This window comes from Aspergillus pseudotamarii (genome assembly GCF_009193445.1).
Source record: "Aspergillus pseudotamarii strain CBS 117625 unplaced genomic scaffold BDV38scaffold_28, whole genome shotgun sequence".
NCBI classification, from domain to species: Eukaryota; Fungi; Ascomycota; class Eurotiomycetes; order Eurotiales; family Aspergillaceae; genus Aspergillus; species Aspergillus pseudotamarii.
The window spans coordinates 108,107-131,158 of record NW_022475042.1 but is presented as its reverse complement, the minus strand read 5'-3'; the positions used below and the strand labels follow the sequence as shown (position 1 = coordinate 131,158).

The window sequence follows — 23,052 nt, the reverse complement described above, 5'->3', positions numbered from 1 at the left end:
AATGCTCTGCCCACAGTTAAAATATAATCAAGAATAACTTCTATATATTCTTTCTCGTCAACAAGGCTCTTCAAAGCTACATGAATGATTCCATTAGATATACAGTTTCAACGCTTCATCCTCATGGTTCCCATTTCCAGTGAAAAGTAGCTCCTTAGGTCCAAGTCAACTTCCGACTGAACAAGGAGTGTGACTTGTCAAAACGCAGACCACGCAGACGAAGTGGACTAAGCAGATCAAGAAGACCAAGAAAGTAATTTAAGTAGATTCAGTATAGTAGACTATTCTGCCGGCAGAAACAGGTTTAATATGTAGAAAAATGAATTAATGCGCGTTGTCCGCAATGGCTTGCGAAATGGGTAAAGATCGATGACTATGCTGCCGCCAGTCCAGGATCCTAGGTTATATAAAAGTAGCTAGCCCTCGACGGCTAATCAGAATATCGGCTTAGAGGACGAGCTGTACGGTATCTCCGCTCTAGGATGACTGCGCCATCGGATTCGGCACGCTTTTCATGCTCAAATATGCTCAGCTACGTGCTCAGCCGAAAGAATGAAAGTTTACGTTTACAGATAAGGGGCTAAGATGTTTCTAAACGAGGACAGAATGGACCTTAATATTATGAACGCAATGTCCGAAGGCTAGATACATTGTTTAAATCTCCTGGAGAGTAAATAACAGCAGGTGCAACATTCTTCTATAAGAAGACATATTATGGTAGACAATGAATAACAGAATATGTAGAATTAGGCGTAAGATAACACACAACGAGAGATGACTTTGAATAGGGCGATAAGTAGATCATGTAAACTAGGAAACCATTGAACAATACCTGACATTTATAATCCTCGGTACACGAAGGAAGTTCACCTTGCAGGGAGACTATTTCTTAGCTCTGAAGCCAACTAATGGGAGTCGTGTCCTCATGAGAAGACTACTGCAAACAACACTAACACTGCTCAACGCCATTGCAAGACTAGCCCAGATGGGATCCAACCGCACATGAGTACCATTGCTGACAATAGGATAGAACACACCAGCGGCGACTGGAACGGCAACACAGTTATACACCAAAGCCCAGCCAAAGTTGAACTTGATCCGTCGAAACACGAGGCGGCTGAGGTCGATCAGGGTAAGAAGGGATGTAAGACCGGAGGAGACCAGGACAAATTCGGCGGACGAGATGGCGATATCCGACCCAGACCCGATGGCGATACCCACATCAGCTACGGTCAAAGCAGGTGAGTCATTAATTCCATCACCAACCATGGCGACCATCGCTCGGCTGGACTGGGGCTCCTTGCTCCACTTGAACCAACTCGATCGAGGAGGCTTCTGAAGAGTTTTCTGCAGGTACTGTACCTTCTCGGCCTTTTGCTCGGGCAAGACACCGGCGATAATGTTGTCCGCCGAGATCCCCACCATCTCTCCCACTGCGTGAGCAGTCGTCGGGTTGTCTCCGGAAAGCATCCAGACCGCTATGCCCCGATTGCGCAGGGCTTGGAGGGTGTCCTTAGCCTCGGGTCGAACGGGGTCAGCTACAGCCAACATCAACGAGAGCTTCCAAGGAACGTGCACTGTGGGTCCTGGTGTTGGACGGATTCTGGTGCCGACTAGAACGACCGACTTTGCCTGGCGCTTCCAGGTGGTCAACGTTTCATCATTGCTCGAGGATATCACAACCTTATAATCTTTCATCAGAGCTTCATTGCCTATAATGACCTCAAGCACAGGTCCATTTTGGCCCTGAGGAAAGAAAGAGCCTTTCATGCCCTTTCCTGGAATCTCGTCCACAGTAGTAGCTTTGAGGGCCGGTGGCTGTTGGGAGTTGGCAAAAGACACCATCGCCTTAGCGATTGGGTGACTACTGTTCTGTTCGAGGTCTAAAACTGCACCCCAGATATTGTCGACATCTTCAGTGTTGGCTACCTCATGATCAGTGATGGCCGGTTCACCTCCCTCGGTTATGGTACCCGTTTTATCAAAGACGATACAATCAAGTTGGCTAGCTTCCTGGAACGCTTCACCACCTCCCTTGACCAAAATACCATTTTGGGCGGCGAGTCCGCCACCAACAAACAACGCCGTTGGTGCAGCAAGCCCAATTCCACAGGGGCAAGCGACAACGAACACTGATATAGCGAACTGCAATGACCAGAACTCCCACCCTCCGGGATTCCCATTCATCCATGAGTCAGGCAATCTGCCCGAGAGGCCAAGAGCCAGCCATACAATCCAGTCCAAAATAGCAATCAGCGTAATGATTGGCACAAAGACTCCAGTGATCAGGTCAGCTGTACGCTCGATGGGTGCCCGGCGAATTTGTCCTTCACGAACGGCGCCAATAATCTGATCCAACATTGAATCCCCAGAAAGTCCAGTGATACGCACCGAAACTGGGCCCGCCTGATTAATAGTGCCCGAAAATACATCATCTCCGATCGATTTGGTGACCGGTCGAGATTCTCCGGTCAAACTGGATTCGTCGAACTGAGATTCTCCTTCCACCACAGTCCCGTCATACGGGGGGGAAGCACCATTCGCCACACGTACCACGTCCCCAAATTCCAACTGATCGGCCAGAATCGCGCGAGTGTTCGTGGATTCCTCTCCATCCCGCTCCACGAGGAGAGCCTCCTTGGGGCGCAACTTGCCAAGGAGACCCACGGCATCTCCAGCCTTAGCTTTGCTATAAGCCTCTAGCAACCGGCCGATCATTAGAAACATCGTCAGGAACACCACCGAGTCGAAAAATGTTCCGTCTCTGGACGCTTTATGGCCGTCCCTCGGCTGTGTGGCATCGATTGCCAGTATCGCGATGGACGAGAAATAGGCAATCGACGTTCCCAGTGACATGAGCATATCCATACTTCCAAAACGATAGAAACGCCGCAGGATTGGGGTCTTGCTCCCTGGTCTCCATAAGGCTTTGAGCTCGGTGATCATACGGCGGTGGAACAGGTCAGCAGCGAAGAAGTAGACGGGAGTTGCCATGATGAAAAGTGCCCATTCAATGCGTGATACCTGACCAGCCCACATGGGCTCCTCGAGGTACATGCGACCGGGGTTGTCCTTTGAGACTAGGGACATGTAAACGATCCCGATGATGAATGTTGGTATGGCTGCCAGTACGGACAGGGCTAGGCGACGTGCAATTTGCCACTGATGTCTACGATGCATTGCCTGCGAACGTTCCTCCAGACTGGGCGGATGGTAAATGGAAACAGTGAAAGACTTGTCCACATCGGCGATGGTCCGGATGATATGCCGGATGGTAAAATTGGGTGCGTCGGGAAGATAATTTACTGTGAGCCTGTGCTGAGCTTTGCTAGGCGGTTCTGTCACATCCAACCGGGCTGAATATACCTCAAGAGCATCCAGAATGCGCTGAGGACAATGTGCACAGTGAATTCCATCCACCTGGATCATCAGCGATCGTTTTGCGCTACGTTGCTCCGCCGGTGCCCTGCTCTCCAGGTCACTAAGAGTGGCCGTATAACCCAGACCCTTGATGATTTCTGCAATCTCCTCGAGGTGTGTTTTTCCTTGGAATTCCACAGTCGCACTGCCTGAGACCAGGTTCACGTCCACTTTGGTAATCCAATCATGGTGATTCAGAGTGTCAGTCACTTTGCCAACGCAGGAGCTGCAGGTCATGCCTCCGATGACATAGGAAGCTCGCCAGGCATCTGCCATTCCAGACGGCTTGGATGGTTTCTGAGGTTGCAGCTCCTCCGTGTCGATCAGTTCCACGGTGTATCCCGAGCTTCTGATAATCTCAAGCACTTCGTCCACATGTGAGTTATCCATGAGCATTATGACAGCACTACTAGTGAGGAGATTGACATCGGCCGATAAGATCCACGGTCGGTTTTGCAAAGCACCCGTAATCTTTCCCACACATGAGCTGCAGGACATTCCACTGATGGATAGCGTAATGCGTGTTCGGCTGCCTGTGAGCCGGTCATCCACAACGGATGTGAGGCTGTTATCCGCAGAGCTGACGGACGCGGCCGCTGCAGTGATCTCCTTCATGGCCCGTTCATTGTCACTAGCACTGGATGATAATGCGGCGAGTTGCGTGGCACATTCATCGCACTTCTGGATATGTACTTTCGATTGAGAAAGAACATCATGCTTTCCAGAGCTGGCGTGACGGGGTTGGTGTTGCTGAGCTTCAAGGTCGCCTCCGTCTGAGTCGTTGGCGATGACACTGTCAATTTCAAAGGCAACATCTTCGAGTGCGGATACGATCCGGGAGCTGCTGAGGGTAATGGGGTGCGTGACTCTGATTGCATGGGACACGATGGAGGTCGAGATGGAAAAGGGCGAGGGAGTGAGAGCTGATAAAGTGTCTTCGACATTGGTCACGCACGAAGGGCAATGCAGGTTGTTCACTAAGATAGTGGTGAGCCTTGATTGAGGCGGCGAGCCTTGATTATCTGTGACCATTTTGAATGAGTCGATGTGTTGCGAGCAATGAATACAATCTGGTAGAGTAGAGGGCGTAGGCTGTTACATTATATACCTGGATTTCCAGGGGTTTCGGAGTCAGCCGAGGAACTGATTGCAAATCCAGGACAGGTTCTAGTTGGTACGACAAATTTCAACACTCTAGCGCAGTATTCGCGCATCATTCTGGATCTGCAACGGAAGTTTGGTTCAAGGGTAGGAGGTCAGAATTATGGTTGGTCCTCATTCCCTGAGTGGCGGGTGCGCCATTTGTGCGTGAAGTCAAAATGGTCCACTAATGAGGAGGGCTCCCAGGATGATCCTTGGATTGTGGATGGTGACTGATTTGCTATCGTCGTAGTATGTGACAGCCGAATATTCTTTCCTACACACGAGACCCACGCCGAGTGCGTTGTATTCGGACAGATTTATGAGATCTACGCGCACACGTTGGCTTTGCACGCCCCTACATTTCTTGGCAAAAAAAGACACCTTATATTTACTCAAGATCTATCATCAATTTGCTATCCACCTTGCGCTCAACCGTTGTTTGTAGCGCTCTCTCCTTGCAAGACTTTATCTGGTGGCCACCCAACCTCGGCTTAGATAGGCTGAAGGATCCCATCAGCTTCGCCACTGTGAACTTCTTTGCCCTTTTCCTTGATCGCTGCGAGCACGGCATCATATGAAAGTGAGGGTTCAGCGACGACGGAAACGATTTGTTGTTCAAGGCTGATATCGAGGGACTTAAGTCCTATTGATAGACGTACTCCATTAGTGTAACGCGTGAAAGACGTAACGTAATTACAGGGCTATGTGGGCTATGCAAAATAACACTAGAGGGTTGTATTTGTAGTTGCTTACCGCTCAGTGGTCCAAGAGCCTCCTTGATAGCATTGGAACAGCCGGAGCATCCCATCTTGACGTTGAATTTGTACCGATGATCGGACATTGTGTGTGGTGATGGTTGCCTTGGGACTTTGGTGAAGAGTCGAGGGACGTTGGTCACAGGGAAATGTATGTTGAAATGCAAGAGTTCAGCAAGGGGTGTGTAATCAAAATTTGACCTGGTGAATGGGGAGAAGAATTATCTCTCTACTTATAAGCCGATGAATACCTCTATCCGGTGAGGCATTTGTGCCCAGAGCCCAAACCGTTGGCTTGGCTTCGTCCCTCCGAGCACCCGTAGAGTCTTCCCAAAGCCAAGTGTATGGTGCTGCCAACCTAACTGTGGGTCTTTCTCTGCGCCTTTTTCGCGTAATTTGTTCCCTGAGGAAGGATCAATAACTTACAAATAGCCCAATATAACCACCGTCCTTCTAGGTCCATCCCGCTCCGCAACAATCCATCTTAAACATGCAACAGAGCTGTCGAATATTTCGAGCCCGGCATTGCCTAGGCCTTATTCCACTTCCTGCTTTCCGATCATTGCAATACTTTTCGAGCTTCTCGTCGCCCAAGCCCGCCCTTCCCACCAAGTGAAAGAACAACCTCAGTGTCAGACTTCCACGAAAGATGCCTCGACTACAACCACGATTAGGCCATTACTATCAATGTGGCAACTAAAATTCTGGAACTGCCGGTCAACATGGAAAAGAGCAGGGATTAATACACTGCGGTGCCTTGTTGGCTGTACCCTTGGTGACTTCTCCGCGCTGTGGATGCTGCAAACCTACTATCCCGCACTTGGCATGGGCACAACTATGGCTGCGTCCAGTAAGTTGACTTATTCTATGCAAGAACAACGACAACTCCATTCTAACGGCAGGCTCTACACAGTGGCGTCCGGGATCACTACATCGATCATTCTTGAAACCGTACTTCTTCGACGGGGCGTTGACCAACTCTCTTGGCCAATGGCAGCGCGCACAGCAATGGGCATGTGCATGGTCTCGATGGTGGCAATGGAGGCAGCTGAAAATATCGTTGACTATCATCTCACGGGAGGTGTAGTGGCTGTTGGAGATCCCAAATTCTGGATGGCGGCTGTAGTGTCGATGACTGCTGGCTATCTTGCTCCGTTGCCGTACAATTACCATCGTCTGAAGAAGTATGGAAAGGCCTGTCATTGAAATGGTTTATGTTTCTGATTTTACCATAGCATGTATTACAGAAGATATGTAATGGTGGTAAACGAGATCGTTATGTTTTATTCGTATCCGTTCTCTATATTGACAAGCCGAGTGGCTGGGCCAGGTTGACTTCCAACATGGTTTCCATGTACTTTAGATAGAATATTTCAATCGTCTGTCACCATTCTATGCCCGACAGAAAGCCTTATTATTCAGACATATTCAATGTAAACATGTCCTAATCTCCATACTTCAAGTGCGAATGTAGCGAAGATATATATATATTAACCCAAGACTTAAATTATCGACACACGTAGCCCCCAAGAACGACAAGAGCAGTAATACAAGCGTATTACAAGTGCTAATACGAAAAGAACTATGTTCGAAGTCTTCCGCCCTGACGGGCGATCGGTTGAACGACCCGTCAGACTCTTGGACAGTCCTACCGAAGATGTCGGAGATGTGCATTTCCTAATCGGGCAAGTTGAAGATCTAGCCCCGGAATCTGGACCGAGTGGATCTCAACCGCTAACCTTAAAAATATCCTTAACATTTTCCTGAGTAGTGACGTTATGGCGAATCTCCGAAATATGGGTCGGATGTCTTACTTGCTGAATACGGTAAGGTGCGAAAATCTGCAGTAATGTTAGTGGGAACTAATAGGGCTAATGTGATTTCACAATCTTCAAAGGTACAGAGTACTCCGTACTATCGGATTATATCGATGAAGATAAAACTGGCAGAAGTTTAGTCAAGAAGCGATATTCTTTTCGCACCCTACTACATATGCCCAATAATGTGGCAAAATACAACGACTAAAAGATTACGATCCACACCGGAGGATAATATCTATAGCCTTATTGAATGATCTATCGTGCCGGTTGCCATTAGTATTATATCTCACGTTAATTGCTATCTGCATGGAAATGACCACAAAGGTGAATGTCACATATAGGATAGCACGCTTGACAGTCACTATCTTAGCCCCTGCCCATTCTTATACCCTGAAGTAATGGGTCGACTACCGGTCAAACTCCACCCGTGGGGTAGATACTAGTAGCCATCGGATCTAGAAACATATCCCAATCAAATGGTAGCTCGTCTTGTTGCAGAGAAGGTTAGTTTAGAGACATGACGGGGGTGCTAGGAATAAAACCCATGGTGTGACATACTGAAGGATCAGGAATGGAATCCGTCGTGGGCGCATCCTGACTGGCCTCTTCGGTCGTCACCATAGACCGAGTGCGCATCGTCCTGGACAAAGTTTGGTGCTGGTCAGGGCATTCTTGATTCTACATCAGGGCAGTCAGCATTCACGAAATTAGTCAAGGGGAGTGCCGGCTCGACAAACCATAGAGGGGAAGTATTCCGCAACTGATACACAGAAGGTCCCTTGTGCGCCTGGCCTGCCTCTGATTGGAAACACTCTACAACTCTCTTCGCAACCGCACCGCCAATTTCTCAAAGGGGTACAGCAATATGGCGAGCTCTATTGTGTCCGTCTGGGCTTAATGGCCTGGTATATTTCTCAACTCTCCCGAAGCAGTGAAGGAAATCCTTGACAAGCAGTCCGCCATATCATCCTCGCAGCCGCCAATGCCTGTCGTGTCCAACACTTTGTCTTGGGAAATGCGGTTTTCTTTTATGCCATATGGGACCAAATGGCGACGCTTTCGAGCAGTCAGCCATAAGTTAATGAGTCCCGGAATGTCGGACACATTTCAGCCCTCGCAGGAATATGAAGCAAAGCAATTACTGCACGATTTATTGGCAGATAATGCCACAAGTACCGAGTTCTGTATGCATATCCGTCGATATACTGCCCCTGAGAAACTGTGGTTCAACTTGCCACTTGTCTTTTGTGCCGTTACGAACAGGAGTCATGCCTCAAAGCCTGTATTGATCCAGAGACGGTGGTTCAGCCGGAGATAAATAGATGAACAGAAACGGCGAGAAGTACTGTACAGTAGTCTTGGTATAGACTCTTGAAATCACCTTCAAGAATATAGACTTGCAAACAACTGAGTGGATATCCCTATGTTACTTCTGCTAGCCTTGTTCCATATTCCCAACTGGTTTTCATCCCTATATGCATCACGCCCATCCTCCAACACAAGTATTATTCCAAAAATGGAAATTACCACCCAAAAGCGACTCACTTACGCTGCCATATCGGCCCATTGACCTATGGGCTTGGGACAAGCCCAATTGCGACGGCAACTAAATTTGACGCTATGTATTTTGCACGGAATGTTTCCAACTTTGTGCTATCAAGAAGTTTCAGACTTTTCTCGTCCTCTCAACGGTCAGGAACAATCTAATATTCCCCTTACAGCAGAATTAAGTTGTTAATATCACAATGAAGATCAACTCTGACGAGACAGTTCATCATGCGACTCTTTCATAGAAAGCTAATTTGCTTGGAGTGAAACAGCTGGCTGTCAGAATACACATGCTTTTACCTACCACCTGTTGTGGCTTAATCCTGGGCTCCTATCATGAGATACGGTACGACAGTACGGTGAGCGGTCCAACGAGCCTGCCACTCTCTCTTCGAACTTTCTCAGAATTCATGACTCATTAGGTGGGAACCAGTGGGAACCACATTCAGTACTATGATCTGACAAATTAAATAGCCTTTAAATGTTCATGGTTTAGCTCTGGGCAATAACCAATTCAAATAGAAGGACGAGGAAGATGGAAATATATGAATACATGGTGTGAAGCTGAACAATGACGTAATTGAGTACTTATTTAGCTTTGCTTGAACGAAGACTAAGATGAATCCAGATGAATGGTTGTATTGAACCTTGCCGACGATTATAAGGGCGCAAAAGTACAAGCGACACCCGAAAAATAGATATCGTGTTGTAGTTGCCAATTGGGCTCTCCCCACTACCACAACCTTAGCACGAGTAGCTTCTAGAGCCGGCAGCCTTTTAATGAGGGCCCCTGTAATGTTGCTTCGATAACCAAACAAGTAATTGGCAAAAGGCAGTAAGACAACTAGTCTAGGGGTCAGGTGACACAATTTTAGCAAAAGACCAACATTGACCCTAGATCGTACTAAGTAGCACTAAATATCCTATGGTCATCACCTGTGCCTTACACGTGCACAGGGGACCCTTATCTGATCAGCGTTCCATCTGATAACTTGACATCTCCTTCGGCAAGTCGGTTTATACTTGCTGTTCCCATTTGCTAGCCACCACTCGTACATAGATGAAAGCATATTGAGGTCAATAGTGGACAACAACTAGATCTGAAAACCAAAAACAATATATTTTGGCTAAAGGACTAAAAGTCTAACTAGAGCTGGTTACCCGCCAAGACCCCATTTCAGCATAAATTCATAAAACTTCTCATGAAGATGTATAAATTACTAGCCGTCGCTTTTGCAGGGCAGGTGGGTCTGCCGACTGATGTTGACCCACGTGCTCGAGATCTGAATCCATTCCCAACCCTAGTTTTGGCCATGATGGAGCAGCGAGCAGGTATCCTTGTAACCAGAATCATGCATCTATTCGCCCTTGTGCATACACTACGTACTAACGAGGGAAACTATCGGTATATCTCCATAGCCATGCAAGTGTAAGTCGCCAGTGATGGCATGAACCCACTAGGGCTAATTGATCTCGCTTGATAGTACTGAGTCTAACCTTCTGCTATCGACTAGATTTTCCGCCCCTCTACAACCCCCGCTTTTACCCCTCTTACATATATAGATGCGGACTTATCCCGAAAAAAGGCAAATTGTCCAAGTGGTCGACTCATGCACCTGTTGCTCGAACTTGCTGTTCTTCTAGTCAAATATACCCATACATCGTTTTAGCACGGCCCCCTTCTATTCTATACCTAAGGTTCACCATTACTACCCTGTGCTGTTAGCCTTGAAGCCGTATATCTACTATGGTTCACCTCAAAGTTAGCAAGGCCCTTGAGGAGGCGAGAAAGCTCGTGGCCGATCTTGAGTCTTACGAAGACAACCCGGTCAACCACCAGGCTGTTCTGAAGCAAACCGAGCGCGTCCGCACTGCCCTGCAGGAGCCTATCGACTTGGTGACTCGCTTGATGGAATCCTTCGGTCTCGCCGGCGCCTTTCATACTATCCTAAGTATTCGGGCCTACCATGCTATGCCTGAGGATGGCAGTGCTATTACCGCTGATGAGCTGGCCCGGGTCACCAATGTCGCAAACACTGTCATTCACCGCATCTATCGCGTCGCCATCAATAATGGAATCTTTACTGAGACCGCTCCAGACACCTATGCTCATAATAACCTCTCGCGCGCTCTCAACCCAAAGGCTATGGGATCTTTCTTCATGATCACTCTGGAGTTCACGCGCGCCTGGATCCACCTACCCGAATATCTCAAGTCACACAAGCCGGACGATATTTTTGATCTGGTCAAATCCCCCGCCCTGTACTCAGTTGGTAAAGAGCACCTTGGTAAGTCGTATTACGAGCTGCTTGAGATAGACCCAGACCCAGAGCGTCGCGAGGTTTGGAATGCCAGTATGTTCATGGTCGACCAGTTAATGCCTATTGTCGGCATGTTCCCATTTGTATCTCTCAAGGAGGAAGTTGAGCAGGATCCCGATCGCCCATATCTCGTCGACATAGGTGCCGGCCGCGGCCAATCATGCTTTGCTATCCAGAAGGAAATCAACGGTGCTTTCGATGCCAAGTTCATCCTACAAGATTTGCCTGGTGTCATTAACAATATGGACCCCGAGGACTACCCAGGCTTCGATCTTATGACATACGACGCTTTTACGCCGCAGCCCGTGAAGAGTAAGCACACTTTGAAGACATTACGCTTATTTAATTATGAAAACCGTTAGCTAAAGCCTTCTTAGACGCTCACATATATTTTATGCGCCGTTTCCTCCACGACTTTTATAACCCAGTTTGCATTGAGTTTGTCAAGAATACGGCATCGGCTATGGGACCTACTTCGCGCCTCCTTATATGCGATATGTTAATCCCAGACATGGTTGAAACCCATGAGAATATGGACCTCTACTGGCTCGATTTCGCGCTTCTTTGTATGACCGGTCAGGAGAAGAAGAAGGCGGATTTTATTGAAATCTTTGATGCGGCAGGCTTGGAACTTGTCCAGATCTACCCCTCCGCCTATGGACGGACAGTGATGCTGGAGGCTAGGTTGAAGAAGTAGCCAAACCCAGGTAAACTCATGATGAAGGGTAGACGCGAGGAATCAGGAGCTGGACTCAAACAGCGATCTTTTGATTTTCTCTTTCATTTTCGACGCACTATACGATAAACATGTTGTCTATGTAATAGTTCGCTGAAGTAGTGGACACCCAGGAAATCAAACAATAGAGCTTAGTCATGATTGTCTTAAATGAAATAAAGCACTATACTGTCATGTTCTATGCATCCCATGCGGATGATATCCCTCCATCCTGAAACCAAGCTTAATTTAGTCTGATATTTAGGGAGTGTAGTGGTTACTCTAGTAAAATGGAGGTACAGTCGGGCAATCGCAGGGACTAGAGTTACGGAAGATATTAATATAAACATCCAAGTTCCAGGCTGTGATTAGCTCGTTCAGCAGTGGTGACTCAACTGGTAGAACTATCCAGTCCCCCGGGCACCTGCCTATTACTGAATATGAACATGGTTTTGGTGGAAAACCTTTTTCATATGAGCGATTATGAGCAAACCCCATGGCAACTCAAAGATGTCACCGCTGCCAGGATGACATATGCAGGAGTTAACTCACCACAAATCATATCCTAAGCCGGATTGTAGTTGATCACTCAGGTAGAGAATGCCTCATGCTGTCATAAAGCCCAAACCAGTTGCAGAGTAACGCTATTCGTTCGCAAACCTGACACTATGGCTAAGACTGCCCTAAGTTTTCAGGTACTTTGTTAACATTTGCGTGTTCAATATCCTTTCTCTTCCTCGTTTTGTTGTTGCTTGTTGCGTTTCCAGAGATGCAGAAACCATGAGTGAGTCAACAGGATTCTGGCTCGTAGCCGAGAAACGCCGTCCAAACGCGCACAAATATCTCATCTAAAGCCCAGTCCACGGATGGCCATCCCTACTTAGTACTAACTCCGAAATTAATTTAGTGGGAAGAAATACAGCTTAGACTGTGAGAAACCTCTTATGAATGATTGGAATCCAGAGTTCATGTAAAATGGTAACAGGACCCACTACGTAGATTGGCTCCCGGTTGATAATCAGGCGCCGCCAATTGCAAAAAGGGCTCCCCACAACGCCCAAACCTCAGGGCTGGGGGCTGGAGCTCTGCTTGCTCACTGGACCCATATTTCCTTTTATAGATAATAAACTCATTCCGACGTGGCGTACCGGCATAGAGATCCAAACAAGAATCCTACTTCATGCCGCGGTGGCATGATTATACCCTATCATGCTGTTGTGGAGACAGGCTAGAGTGGTGTCAGCAGTACCCAGCTGAGATCTGGTAGGATCGGAGATCCTGACGCAGGAAGTCACTCATCTAGTTAACTACGTAATGACCCGGCTAGCCCCTGATCTCTTTATCGCCTACTCTGTGGATATCTAGAGTAAATAGAGCAGAAGAGCTGTTCGGATAGGAATCAAGACCTCTTTTTTCTCTGTGAATCACCTCCTCATCAACCCCCCGGAAAAGACTCCTGAGAAGGCTGAGTAAGGGGACTGGTAACCATTATTCAACTGTGATGATTAGTAACTAGCAGCAGGCCTTGAAGAACAAAATAACTATATCATATCCAATGATGTCTACAGTCTTGATATAGTTCACCTACATTGTCAGAGGAAGGAGCACCGATGTCTTCAAAGAAAGATATGAGCTAATCGTGCCTGGAGAGAAATTAAGCAGCTTTAGTAATTGACAAGGCCACCACAAGGTATGTTTGGTCCTAATTTGATACCAGTTAAGTTGATACGACAGACCAGATTATATAGATCACGTGTATCAAGTACATGTAAATTTCGTTCCTTGTTCGGAACATTATACATAGGCTGGTTCTGTCCCAGCCATACAAAATCCAAGCCGTTTAATATACATGAACGGCATACTGATTACTGGTACGGGGAATGTATAGAACCAAGTCTGAGGTAGAAAGCTTTTAACTTGGCTGAGTTGTCAATGGTGCTTCTCTTTTTTTTTATTTTCTTTTCTTTTTTTTTACCTTTTTTCTTTCCCCAAAAAAAGAGCTTTCGAGGCGGAAATGTTGGAATACTTTTAACCTAGTATTTCAAGTATTTGCTTTATATATAAAGGTAAACCCAGGAGGACATGTGTAACTAACTCACTTGTATTAATTAAAATTTAACAAAAGATAAAGGTTTGTACGGAGCACATTTCAATGAATTAAGCAGAGAATGTTGTTACTGAGCCAGTAGTAGAATGTAAGCTGACTCAAGTATGCGAGATTCACGTCAGATGCGGGTTGGATTCGCCATTCGACTTATGCTTATCTCCATAAAATCTTGACCACTCCGCAATTTCACACCACTGAAATTTCCAGGCTAATTCCGTCCTCGATTGATAAGCTCTTGTGCTGTAGTGCGGGTCTAGAAAACGGAAGAAATCCTCACTTACCGGGTTGTTCAATGAGGAACAATGCATTAAAATGACGCCATTGGTTTTCTAATTTATATGTATTATGTTGAATGGCCCTCGCGCTTACTCCGCGCTTTTCTGAGCATGCCCCTGCAATTGTATTAAATGTTCAGATTGAGTTAGACGTGATAACTCTATCATCTCAATAAACCGCCAAGATGTCAAACGCAGAGAGTAAACCAAAGCTAAGAGTGGCAATCGTCGGCGCCGGCCCAGCAGGCTTAGCTGCGGCGATTGAATTTCAAAAGCTCTCCTTTGTTGATCTTCGAATTTACGAACAAGCCCGAGAGTTGCGTGAGGTCGGTGCCGGTATAAGTATTCAACGGAACACCTGGCGCATGTTAGACGCGTTGGGTGTTTATGATAATATCGATCCGAGTACCGTCTTCAGCGCCGCTGATGGCCATTCCGTGCAGCATCGGTTGGTTGGTCTCTTCCCTTGACTTGAACGAAAGTAACTGGAGTCAGTAATGGACGAACGGGAGAGTTACTACAATCTAGCGGACAACATGACACCCTCCCTCGACATAAACATGCCAGGGCCTTACGCTCTGTACTACAGCAAGCACTTCTGAAAGCCGTGGATAAAGAAAAGCTACGACTTTCAAGCCGACTTGTTGAGATCCATGAATTGCCAAACAAGACATTGTCGTTGCGATTTGAGGATGGACACGCGGATGAGGTGGATCTCCTCATAGGAGCTGACGGTGTTCGATCGGTAAGTTCTGTCAGATTATTCCTTGCTTGTAAGTAGATCTAAGCATCGAAGGTGGTCCGCCAATTCTCCTTCCCGGACCATCGCATCAGCTATACCGGTACAACAGCCTTCCGAGCCCTTGTACACGCGGACGATATTCTAAGCATTCCCAACTTTCCTGACGCCGTGACGTTCTGGCACGGCCCCACTCGGTGGGTATATACCTGCAACCTCAATAGAGGTATATACGAGGTTACGGCGAGAACGGATCTTCAAGAGACTAGTGAAACGGTCAGCTGGGGACAGGACGCTAGTCCGGATGAATTTGTAGTGTTATATAAGGTGAGTGTTGCTCACTCGGTTCCACTTAGTTCCATGTATACTAAAATAATAGGACTTCGCACCAATTATTCAAGAGGTCCTTAGTAAAGTGGGAGAAGTGAAGAAATTTCCCCTCTTCGCAGGGCCGCGTCTATCGAAGATCATCTCACATGGTTCTATTGCATTGATTGGGGATGCGTCTCATCGTGAGTAATGGTGTTTTCAGTGGTCGTTACCGGCAGCTAACCATTCTGAAATAGCATTATCTGGGGCCTTTGGTATGCTTCCTCCCACTTAGACACAATGTATTCTAACACCATCCAGGTGCTGGGGCGGGATTCGCCCTGGAAGACGTGTATGTGCTCACTCGAGCAGTGAAATGGGCACATGAACGCCACCTTCCAGTCAGTGATGCTTTGACTCTATACGATAGAGTTCGATCGCCGCATTACAAGGATATGGTATGTGCCAATGTCTAGTTTCTTGACGGTCTGCTAATTGCTGCAGTACGATATTCTGGATGGTTTCCGGGCATCCGATACTTTAATCAAGGGTCTAACCTCCTTCGACGATATTGTGGCGGCTAACATCCAAAACAAATGGACTGATGACCACCATTGGCTGTACCATTACGATGTCAGTGTATCATTCCTAGGCCCTGGCTCTGGTGTTGCTAACATGAAGGTTTAGGTCCAAGAAGTATGGAGAAAGGCTTGTGAGGAGGAGGATGCTCGCCGCGTACGAAATAGTAATGATATAAAGGACACCGATGTACATTCTCGTTTGTAGAATAGAGAGTATCGTCTAGCTATATGTCATCGTAGCTCATTCGTGAATGACCAGAAACCACAACTCCAGGTACGCCTTTCATACAAATGCAAGTACACAGAACAGAGGAGTTCAAATCTATAACAAAATGGGAATCATTCCAGCAGCAGTGATGATCATAATCGGATCTTGTTGTCTTTTAAATATTGATCAAACTGTTCTGGTAGACCAGAAGCCTCCGCCACTGCAACATAGGTATCTGGTCGGACCAAATATGCTGCATCTTTTCCCAAGCCGACCGACTGATATTTCTCACTCCAAGGAAATATGTGCAGAGGGATTCCCTTGGAATTGCACCACTCCTTCAACATGTCTTTGGCTTCGCCATACACGTGGACCTGCCATGTAATCTCCTTCAAACTTTGGAAATTATCAAGTTCGCCCACTGGAGCCCAAGGGATACGGTCTCCTCCTTGAATGGTACCAGCCGAGCCAGTCGACAGCGCACTATCCCGATAGTTTAGCATAATCTGGGATACACCACGGAACACTCTTTGTCGCACGAGACCAAACTTGGACAGGATAGGAGAAACATAAGGAATGAACCATGTCCGAATAAAATGGGACAGGTACCCCTCGGAGGCAATAGCGTTAAATGCAGTATCCGTGGTGTTGACCAGAAGTGCTGCGAACGCCCGCCGTTCAGCTTCGTAGCTATCGAGGAGAGACATGTCCGCTTTGTCTTGAATAACTGCTGCAAGCTTCCAGGCGAGGTTTATGGCATCACCGATACCGGTATTCATACCTTGTCCTCCGACCGGACTGTGGATGTGCGCCGCATCCCCAACAAGAAAAGCCCGCCCGCTGCGAAAGGCTTCAGCTACCCTGTGGTGAACATGATAGATGCTAAACCAGTTCACCTTGTCGATTTTGACGCCCACGGCCTTGCCGCAGTCTGGGGCAACATCGTCGAGTGTGAGGTCGGAAAGGTCTTTCGTCAGTGCGCTTTCATCGACGGCCCCGTTTAGTCGCGCATGACGGTCGTTGTCGTACGCCATGAGCAAGAAAAATTGCTTATCATTGAGACTCAAGTGTGCTTGACCATTGAGGCTAGGCCCGCTGCCTTCAATGTCGGCTACATAGAACAGCTTTGAGTATGTAGCCCCTTCGAATCCGATCCCGCAGTTCTGACGGACAGCAGAACGGGCACCGTCGCAACCAACGATAAAAGCTGCTTCACAGGTCTCCATGTCGTCATTGTCGATGTGTGGCTTTGTGAGATTCCTCAATTGCGCTGTGATAAATGATTCCTTCTCCTGGTACTCGACTAACTCCCGATTACGCTCGACATGCACTCCCATTGTATTCAATAGCGCCTCTAACAATCGTTCATGCTGATCTTGGGGGTAGATGTGTATGAACGGGTAGGGCGTTAGGCCTGCACCAAGATCACCGAACGGGACATGGGAGCGATGGACGCCCCCAGCCCAAATATTGGTCGCTGCGATCTTATGGCCGTTGGCGACTACATCTTCGGCGAGGTCGAGTTGGCGATATAGCTCGAGTGTGCGGGCGTGAATTGCCATCGCTCGCGATGTTGATGCCTTGGCTTCTGATTTGTCGATAATACGCACGTTGATACCTTGGCGAGTTAACCACAGGGCTAGAACGAGCCCCGTTGGGCCTGCTCCCACGATGAGGACATCGGTGCGTGTCATATTGACGGATATGATGGGTGGTTCAAACGAAGAGTATTATATTTCTTGAACAAAAGCTTCTGTAGGAAAGTAGTTGTGCTTCAATTATTATACAACATGGTGAGAAAACAATTCCACAACCGAGCTGCTCGTATTTAAACGCATCCTCTTCCCGACCTTTCTATGACTCAGTTCACGATAATAGACATGGAAAACAAGTAACGACGCGCAATCGTGTCATGAGACGTTAGGCCCCCAGCTGGAATGTCCACCTTCATTCTGCATTTGGTGTAGAGGTCGGCGTATAGTTTCCGAAGACAGCGAGCCGTATACGAAGGGGCAGTGCAGTTGACTATATACATCGGCCTGAAGCATCGGAATCGCCGATGTTTTCCGCACGTCGGTCGGACAATGTCGGTCCGTCGGGGGTTATTGAGACCGATGGACGGAAGAACGGCTGCTGATTCGAAACCGGGCCTGAGCGCAATCTTTTTTCGGTTCATTCATTGAACTTTCATTGTTCCCCGGATCAAGAGTCTTCCGTCCGATCTGGGCCAGCTATTGCCCAATTGAGCTTAGTCGCCCTGTCATGCCAAAACGGGCAAAGTGCCCTAAGGATCCAGACGAAGCGATAACCCTTTTGGGCGAGTTCTTTGTCTCTTACATCCAACGAGAGCCATGGCCACCTGGTCATTTAAACTATTTGAAGATTAGATCCTGTCTGGATCATGGGCCGAGAATCTAATAGACCATGGAGCGGCTCACGACTCCGCAACCCTTCTTTATTCGGCTCACTCCCCCCCCCCCGTCCGTTCGTCCGACCTCCCGGTACGACTGTCTTTCTTTCTCTGTCTTCTCCTTTACCGTCTGACGGGTCAATATATAGGCCAATAAACAATGTCCTCCACGCGCCACAATGCATCGGCAACCTCGTCTGAAAGAAAACGCTTGCGCGATAGACGGGCTCAACAGAACCTGCGAGAGAAACGGGAGAACCGCATGAAAGCGTTAGAGGAACGGGTGGCCCATTGCGAGAAGAATCACGGCACCGAGTTGATCAAGAACTGCATGCTCACCGTCGACAGCGTTAGACGGGAGAATGAGCTTCTTCTTGCTCGACAAGAACACCTTCGTCGTCTGTTTCAGAGCTGGGAAGGTCAAGGCAACGGCACGACGGCGACGCGGCTAACACATTCTTCAACATATCTGGCGTCCAACCCTCTACCAGCACCGACGACACCAATTTGTAGTCCAGGCAGTGAAACGGTCTTGGTGGATCCGGAGATCTACACTATTTCTCGCTGGTCCGTCAATGGTATAGACTCTGCACAGCTCGGGTCAACTACCGATGGTCTCACAGCTCCATCGATGACTAGCACGTGGCCCGTGGGGTCAGACAATCCAACCTCAGCCTCTCAAATTATCGAGCTTTCCCTAATGCCTGACCTGCACCCCACACCAGGGCCAGACACGTGCCCCTTGATTACCCCCAAGGAATATAGTCTGATGACTGCTCATAGTCGGAGGTGGTCGGGATGGTTAGCTCTGTCGGATACCATTGCCAAGCTACCTCTGTTAGCGTCTCCGTTCGAGCTACTACATGGCTCCAGACGTAACTGGCTGGCGGACCAAGTGAACCGACTCCTTCGGCGGCTGAGCCTCCGAGAACCTGACCGTTTCGCACTAAGCTGGATCATGTATGGGTTTGTAAGATGGCGGGCTAACCCGACCCCGCTCGCATTCGCCAACATGCCAACATTCCTACAACCTGTGGCGGGGCAGGTGCGGCCCGATCAGCACCCCGAATTGATCTTCTTTTTGTGGCCGCAGCTACGGGTCAACGTACTGGAACATTGGGACACAGTTGATATTCTAGAGCTCTATAGATATGCGATCAGCGCCTGTAGAGTACGATGGCCGTCCTCCCAGAGCATCTGGGACTGGGATGATCACGACAACATGTTTGTGAAGCCTGAATTCTTTCAGACCTTCATGGACCGGAGTGGCTGGGGATTCACTTCGGTCTTCATTGATAAATACCCACAGTTGATGAAGGGGATGAATGTGGAGCACATCCGGTACGACATTCCGTAGATCCGCCTATTGCTACACTTTCAAGGCAGACCCAGAAATGATCAAAAATGATGTCTATCTTAATGAAAGGGATACCCCAGCCTGTCTGACTGCGCATAAAAAAAATACATCCACTTTTCTCGAATCGGATCTGTCGCAATCAGATTCCAGAGTATCCTATTAGTTGGCTGTCCATGGATGGTTCACTCTTATGCACGGCACTGAATCAGCGTCGCATCGTTTTCGTTGGGACCTAACAGCCTTATCCTGTTGACGCATAATGATTGGCTCAGCTTTACCAGCATGTCAAAGAGCTGAATCAGCGTGGGGGTAAACTTTGAGCTCTGGCTTTGACAAATCCCCATCAATATATATCCGTGCTTTAGGGTGGTTGACCAGTTTAATTGTGTATATCGCCATTTCCTATGTACTACATACTCTGTCTGCACGGACATATTCTGTTTTGTGTGAAGTTTTACGGTTTGTGATTCATTTATATGTAAATATGTCATATACATCTTTGCCTCTAAGTCTACCATTTCTCCTAGCTCTTTATACAACAAATTTTATTTTTCGACACATACCCATCTTCCATGCAGGATCCATCCGCGAATAGTCATACTCCATGATATTGAGGCTGCATTCCCTGAATTATACTGATTGACCCATGTTCCTATACTTGCTACTAGTGTAGATCAGAGTTGCATACAGCAGGAGCAGCATCTCAAATGTGATATTAAGCAACCTGGATGCACTAACCTAATTTATTTTCTCTTTTGGTCCTCGATTCCCGGTAACCCCTTCGTGAAAAGTACAGTCTGTGCGGGAGTTATAATAAGGCACGGTCAATGCGCCTTCATCTATTATCCCCGCAACAATCAAGGTGCGAGGCGAACCTAGTTTTTTCCATTGGTTATTCTGGGGCATGTTTCGGCGAACTCCGTACAATACGATTGAATTGTTTCGCCCCGACTGAGAGGTAATATACTCTCTTTATATATCGGGCGTTACTCTAATTGGATGCACCAATAGAGACTGAGCGACAGATCATCATACTCCAGCGCAGAAGGATAATTTAATCCTTTATTCTCTGTCCCAAGTCCACGCCACCATCCGGGGAGTCGGCAGTCCAGAGCTCCGTGAGGCATTATCATACGTGTTGAGCTGATGCAACATTTGCTGGATGTGCATTGCCATATCCTGTCGGGCCGCACCTGGCCGTGCTGCCGATGAATGTGAGTTTCCACGTTTCTGGATCAGTAGAGCACACGCTGCGTCAGATAGGATGTGCCCGGCTATTCAAGGAATCGCGGAAGGCTTGTCCGGTACTATCAAGCTTGACAAAGCTTTGGGGTTATTTTACCCCAGGCACCGGCACCCAGCGCTTTCCGGACCCGGGGCCCGGTCGCTGTTCATATCAGATGGGCTACTAGAATTCCCGGACCGTAGACAGGAGTGATGTGGGTGACCTGACAAGGTAATCACAAGAGGAACGTAAGACTAATAAGTTGCCAAATCCTATATATTTCGACTTTAAACTTTCTTGCTTTGGGAAGGCCGTTTCAAGTTCTGGAGTCTGCTGGTATGGGTGGTGCTTTGAACCGATATATTCGTGAACATGGCTCTTGCGAGAGAGCGAACCAACTAAAGCAGGTTTACGCGTAGGTTACATGACCAGCTGCGGTAAAGCCAGCATAAGAGCTCCGAGCGACTACACATTCACGGTCGAACGGGTTTCTTGCTGAAGACGATCTTACTGTCTCATGGATACACGGTAAGTATAAAAGCCACCACCAAACGAAATCAACATAATTTGCCAACGGTAGCCGACACATATAGCTCTCTACAATAGCCACAAGGATACTACATGCCGGCTCATGTCAATAGCGTTCAACCTCGCCTGTCATATCAGTATGATGGCGAGCTTATAACCCATACGATGATTAGAAGCTGGTGTGGGATTCTTATCCAACCCCCGATTATTCAAAACAATACAAATGTTTCTCTGTTCTCTCGGGAACGCGCCAACTTCCGAGAAGAGCTTTGGTCCGGTGGCAGCGAATAGTCCACGGAAACTTGGAATATCGGAGTGTGCTGTGGTATGATAGCCTTGGTAATCTCGGTGATTGAATCCTGCATTGTCCTGTGGACATAGACAGGGGAACTTTAATACACCATGTCGCCTTTGATCCATCTTTCTATTCAGAAGGATTCAATAGTTACACGCATAAATTAAACGAATCAATAGGAAGGGTAGTAAAGCGGGCCAAATTAGTGACCTGTCCGCTATAGTCCTGTAGCATCTTGAGACTCATGAAAAAAAATACTCAATTACACAAAACGGCGTGAATCCCACTTGCCACCCATCAATAATCTTCTAAGGTTTAAGTTTATGTTGCTGTGGCACAGGACGTTCCGGACACTATATCAGTGACATAAATCCCCTGTTTCAGTTTGAGAACAGCTAGTTTCTCCCTATGCAGACCCCGATGGTCTTGATGCCAAGCCTCCTTAGACTCCTCCGCGCTCTCAATTATTTAAAGAGGATGAAACCGGACCCCTTGATCAACTTCTCCTCCTCCCCTATCTTCCCGCTCTCTAGTACGAGACTTCATCCCGCGGTTCACTGGACAAACATGGTGGTCACAGGATATGATGCCGCCGGGTATGCCGATCTCGGCTCGCCGAGAAATTCTTTTTCAAATTCAGCCATTCCAGACATGGAATAATCTTCGGCAACTAAGCAGAAACTAGAGACTAGTCGAAGAAAATGCAGCAGGGAAAGGAAAACGAAAAGAAAAGAAAAATGGCTAGCCGGACATTGTCCTAATTTTGTGACGGGTGGTTTTCGCTAGTTCACAATGGGACTGTAAATGGCGCATTGAGCGATGTTGCATAAAGTTCAAGTGCACGGCATACATCTCCAGCATGTTCCCGTGTCTTTGGTGGGACTGTTCCAGAGTTATCCACTCGGTCAGGGTCTGGTTTGTCTGGTAAAGCATGCGGCGGGAGGATATTTTGGCGGCAGGACTTGTTCTCGATGCCTGAATGTACCAAGGCATCAACGGATGACCTCAGGCATGATATCAGTCCACCTGATGTTCGCTCTCCATTTCCTCATCCAACACACTTTGTGTTCATGGCCCACCAGATTCATCCCCAGCCCCCATGGGCAACATCGGCCTATGGATGATTACAGCATGCGGGTGTGTTCGTTTGAAGCACGTCCATACGATGGATGATGTCGTGATTTACACAGCGCCTCAGTGACCCCAACTTCCAATCAGCTTATGATTTCGACATCCTGATGAATGCACATTCCTGGGCTATGCAGTGTGATTCACGCAAGGTAAAAAGGAAAAAAA

At 47.7% G+C, this 23,052-nt stretch overlaps 10 protein-coding genes across 10 annotated transcripts; 7 read left to right on the top strand and 3 right to left on the bottom strand.

The window, feature by feature from the left end:
• Positions 1-882: 882 nt before the first annotated feature.
• BDV38DRAFT_293046 (E1-E2 ATPase-domain-containing protein) lies at positions 883-4,452 on the bottom strand (the record flags this gene model as incomplete). The annotated part of the gene is made up of 3 exons (XM_032062154.1): positions 883-905; positions 939-3,387; positions 3,421-4,452. 3 exons carry the CDS (start codon positions 4,450-4,452, stop codon positions 883-885), a joined length of 3,504 nt encoding a protein of 1,167 aa, XP_031913350.1.
• Positions 4,453-5,054: 602 nt separating this feature from the next.
• Positions 5,055-5,404, bottom strand: BDV38DRAFT_283124 (heavy-metal-associated domain-containing protein; the record flags this gene model as incomplete). The annotated part of the gene is made up of 2 exons (XM_032059972.1): positions 5,055-5,206; positions 5,317-5,404. The coding sequence occupies 2 exons, from the start codon at positions 5,402-5,404 to the stop codon at positions 5,055-5,057; spliced, it is 240 nt and encodes a 79-aa protein (XP_031913349.1).
• Positions 5,405-6,005: 601 nt separating this feature from the next.
• On the top strand, positions 6,006-6,524 carry BDV38DRAFT_283123 (DUF4396 domain-containing protein; the record flags this gene model as incomplete). Its single annotated transcript, XM_032059971.1, has 2 exons — positions 6,006-6,168; positions 6,232-6,524. 2 exons carry the CDS (start codon positions 6,006-6,008, stop codon positions 6,522-6,524), a joined length of 456 nt encoding a protein of 151 aa, XP_031913348.1.
• Positions 6,525-9,422: 2,898 nt separating this feature from the next.
• On the top strand, positions 9,423-10,197 carry BDV38DRAFT_247016 (uncharacterized protein). Its single transcript, XM_032054618.1, has one exon. The coding sequence runs from the start codon at positions 9,889-9,891 to the stop codon at positions 10,117-10,119; it is 231 nt and encodes a 76-aa protein (XP_031913347.1). The 5' UTR covers positions 9,423-9,888; the 3' UTR covers positions 10,120-10,197.
• Positions 10,198-10,433: 236 nt separating this feature from the next.
• Positions 10,434-11,704, top strand: BDV38DRAFT_271403 (S-adenosyl-L-methionine-dependent methyltransferase; the record flags this gene model as incomplete). The annotated part of the gene is made up of 2 exons (XM_032057310.1): positions 10,434-11,319; positions 11,385-11,704. 2 exons carry the CDS (start codon positions 10,434-10,436, stop codon positions 11,702-11,704), a joined length of 1,206 nt encoding a protein of 401 aa, XP_031913346.1.
• A 2,173-nt stretch (positions 11,705-13,877) lies between these two features.
• Positions 13,878-15,938, top strand: BDV38DRAFT_293038 (monooxygenase; the record flags this gene model as incomplete). Its single annotated transcript, XM_032062153.1, has 8 exons — positions 13,878-14,552; positions 14,600-14,849; positions 14,901-15,170; positions 15,223-15,355; positions 15,410-15,427; positions 15,474-15,610; positions 15,657-15,785; positions 15,840-15,938. The coding sequence occupies exons 1-8, from the start codon at positions 14,290-14,292 to the stop codon at positions 15,936-15,938; spliced, it is 1,299 nt and encodes a 432-aa protein (XP_031913345.1). The 5' UTR covers positions 13,878-14,289.
• Positions 15,461-17,718, bottom strand: BDV38DRAFT_88174 (putative FAD binding monooxygenase). The gene has a single exon (XM_032064082.1). It carries the CDS (start codon positions 17,633-17,635, stop codon positions 16,094-16,096), a length of 1,542 nt encoding a protein of 513 aa, XP_031913344.1. The 5' UTR covers positions 17,636-17,718; the 3' UTR covers positions 15,461-16,093.
• A 713-nt stretch (positions 17,719-18,431) lies between these two features.
• Positions 18,432-20,237, top strand: BDV38DRAFT_247010 (bZIP transcription factor). Its single transcript, XM_032054617.1, has one exon. It carries the CDS (start codon positions 18,512-18,514, stop codon positions 19,706-19,708), a length of 1,197 nt encoding a protein of 398 aa, XP_031913343.1. The 5' UTR covers positions 18,432-18,511; the 3' UTR covers positions 19,709-20,237.
• Positions 20,238-21,282: 1,045 nt separating this feature from the next.
• BDV38DRAFT_247008 (uncharacterized protein) lies at positions 21,283-21,836 on the top strand. Its single transcript, XM_032054616.1, has one exon. The coding sequence runs from the start codon at positions 21,555-21,557 to the stop codon at positions 21,750-21,752; it is 198 nt and encodes a 65-aa protein (XP_031913342.1). The 5' UTR covers positions 21,283-21,554; the 3' UTR covers positions 21,753-21,836.
• A 195-nt stretch (positions 21,837-22,031) lies between these two features.
• BDV38DRAFT_88160 (uncharacterized protein) lies at positions 22,032-22,496 on the top strand. Its single transcript, XM_032064081.1, has one exon. The coding sequence runs from the start codon at positions 22,165-22,167 to the stop codon at positions 22,414-22,416; it is 252 nt and encodes an 83-aa protein (XP_031913341.1). The 5' UTR covers positions 22,032-22,164; the 3' UTR covers positions 22,417-22,496.
• The last annotated feature ends 556 nt before the right edge of the window (positions 22,497-23,052 follow it).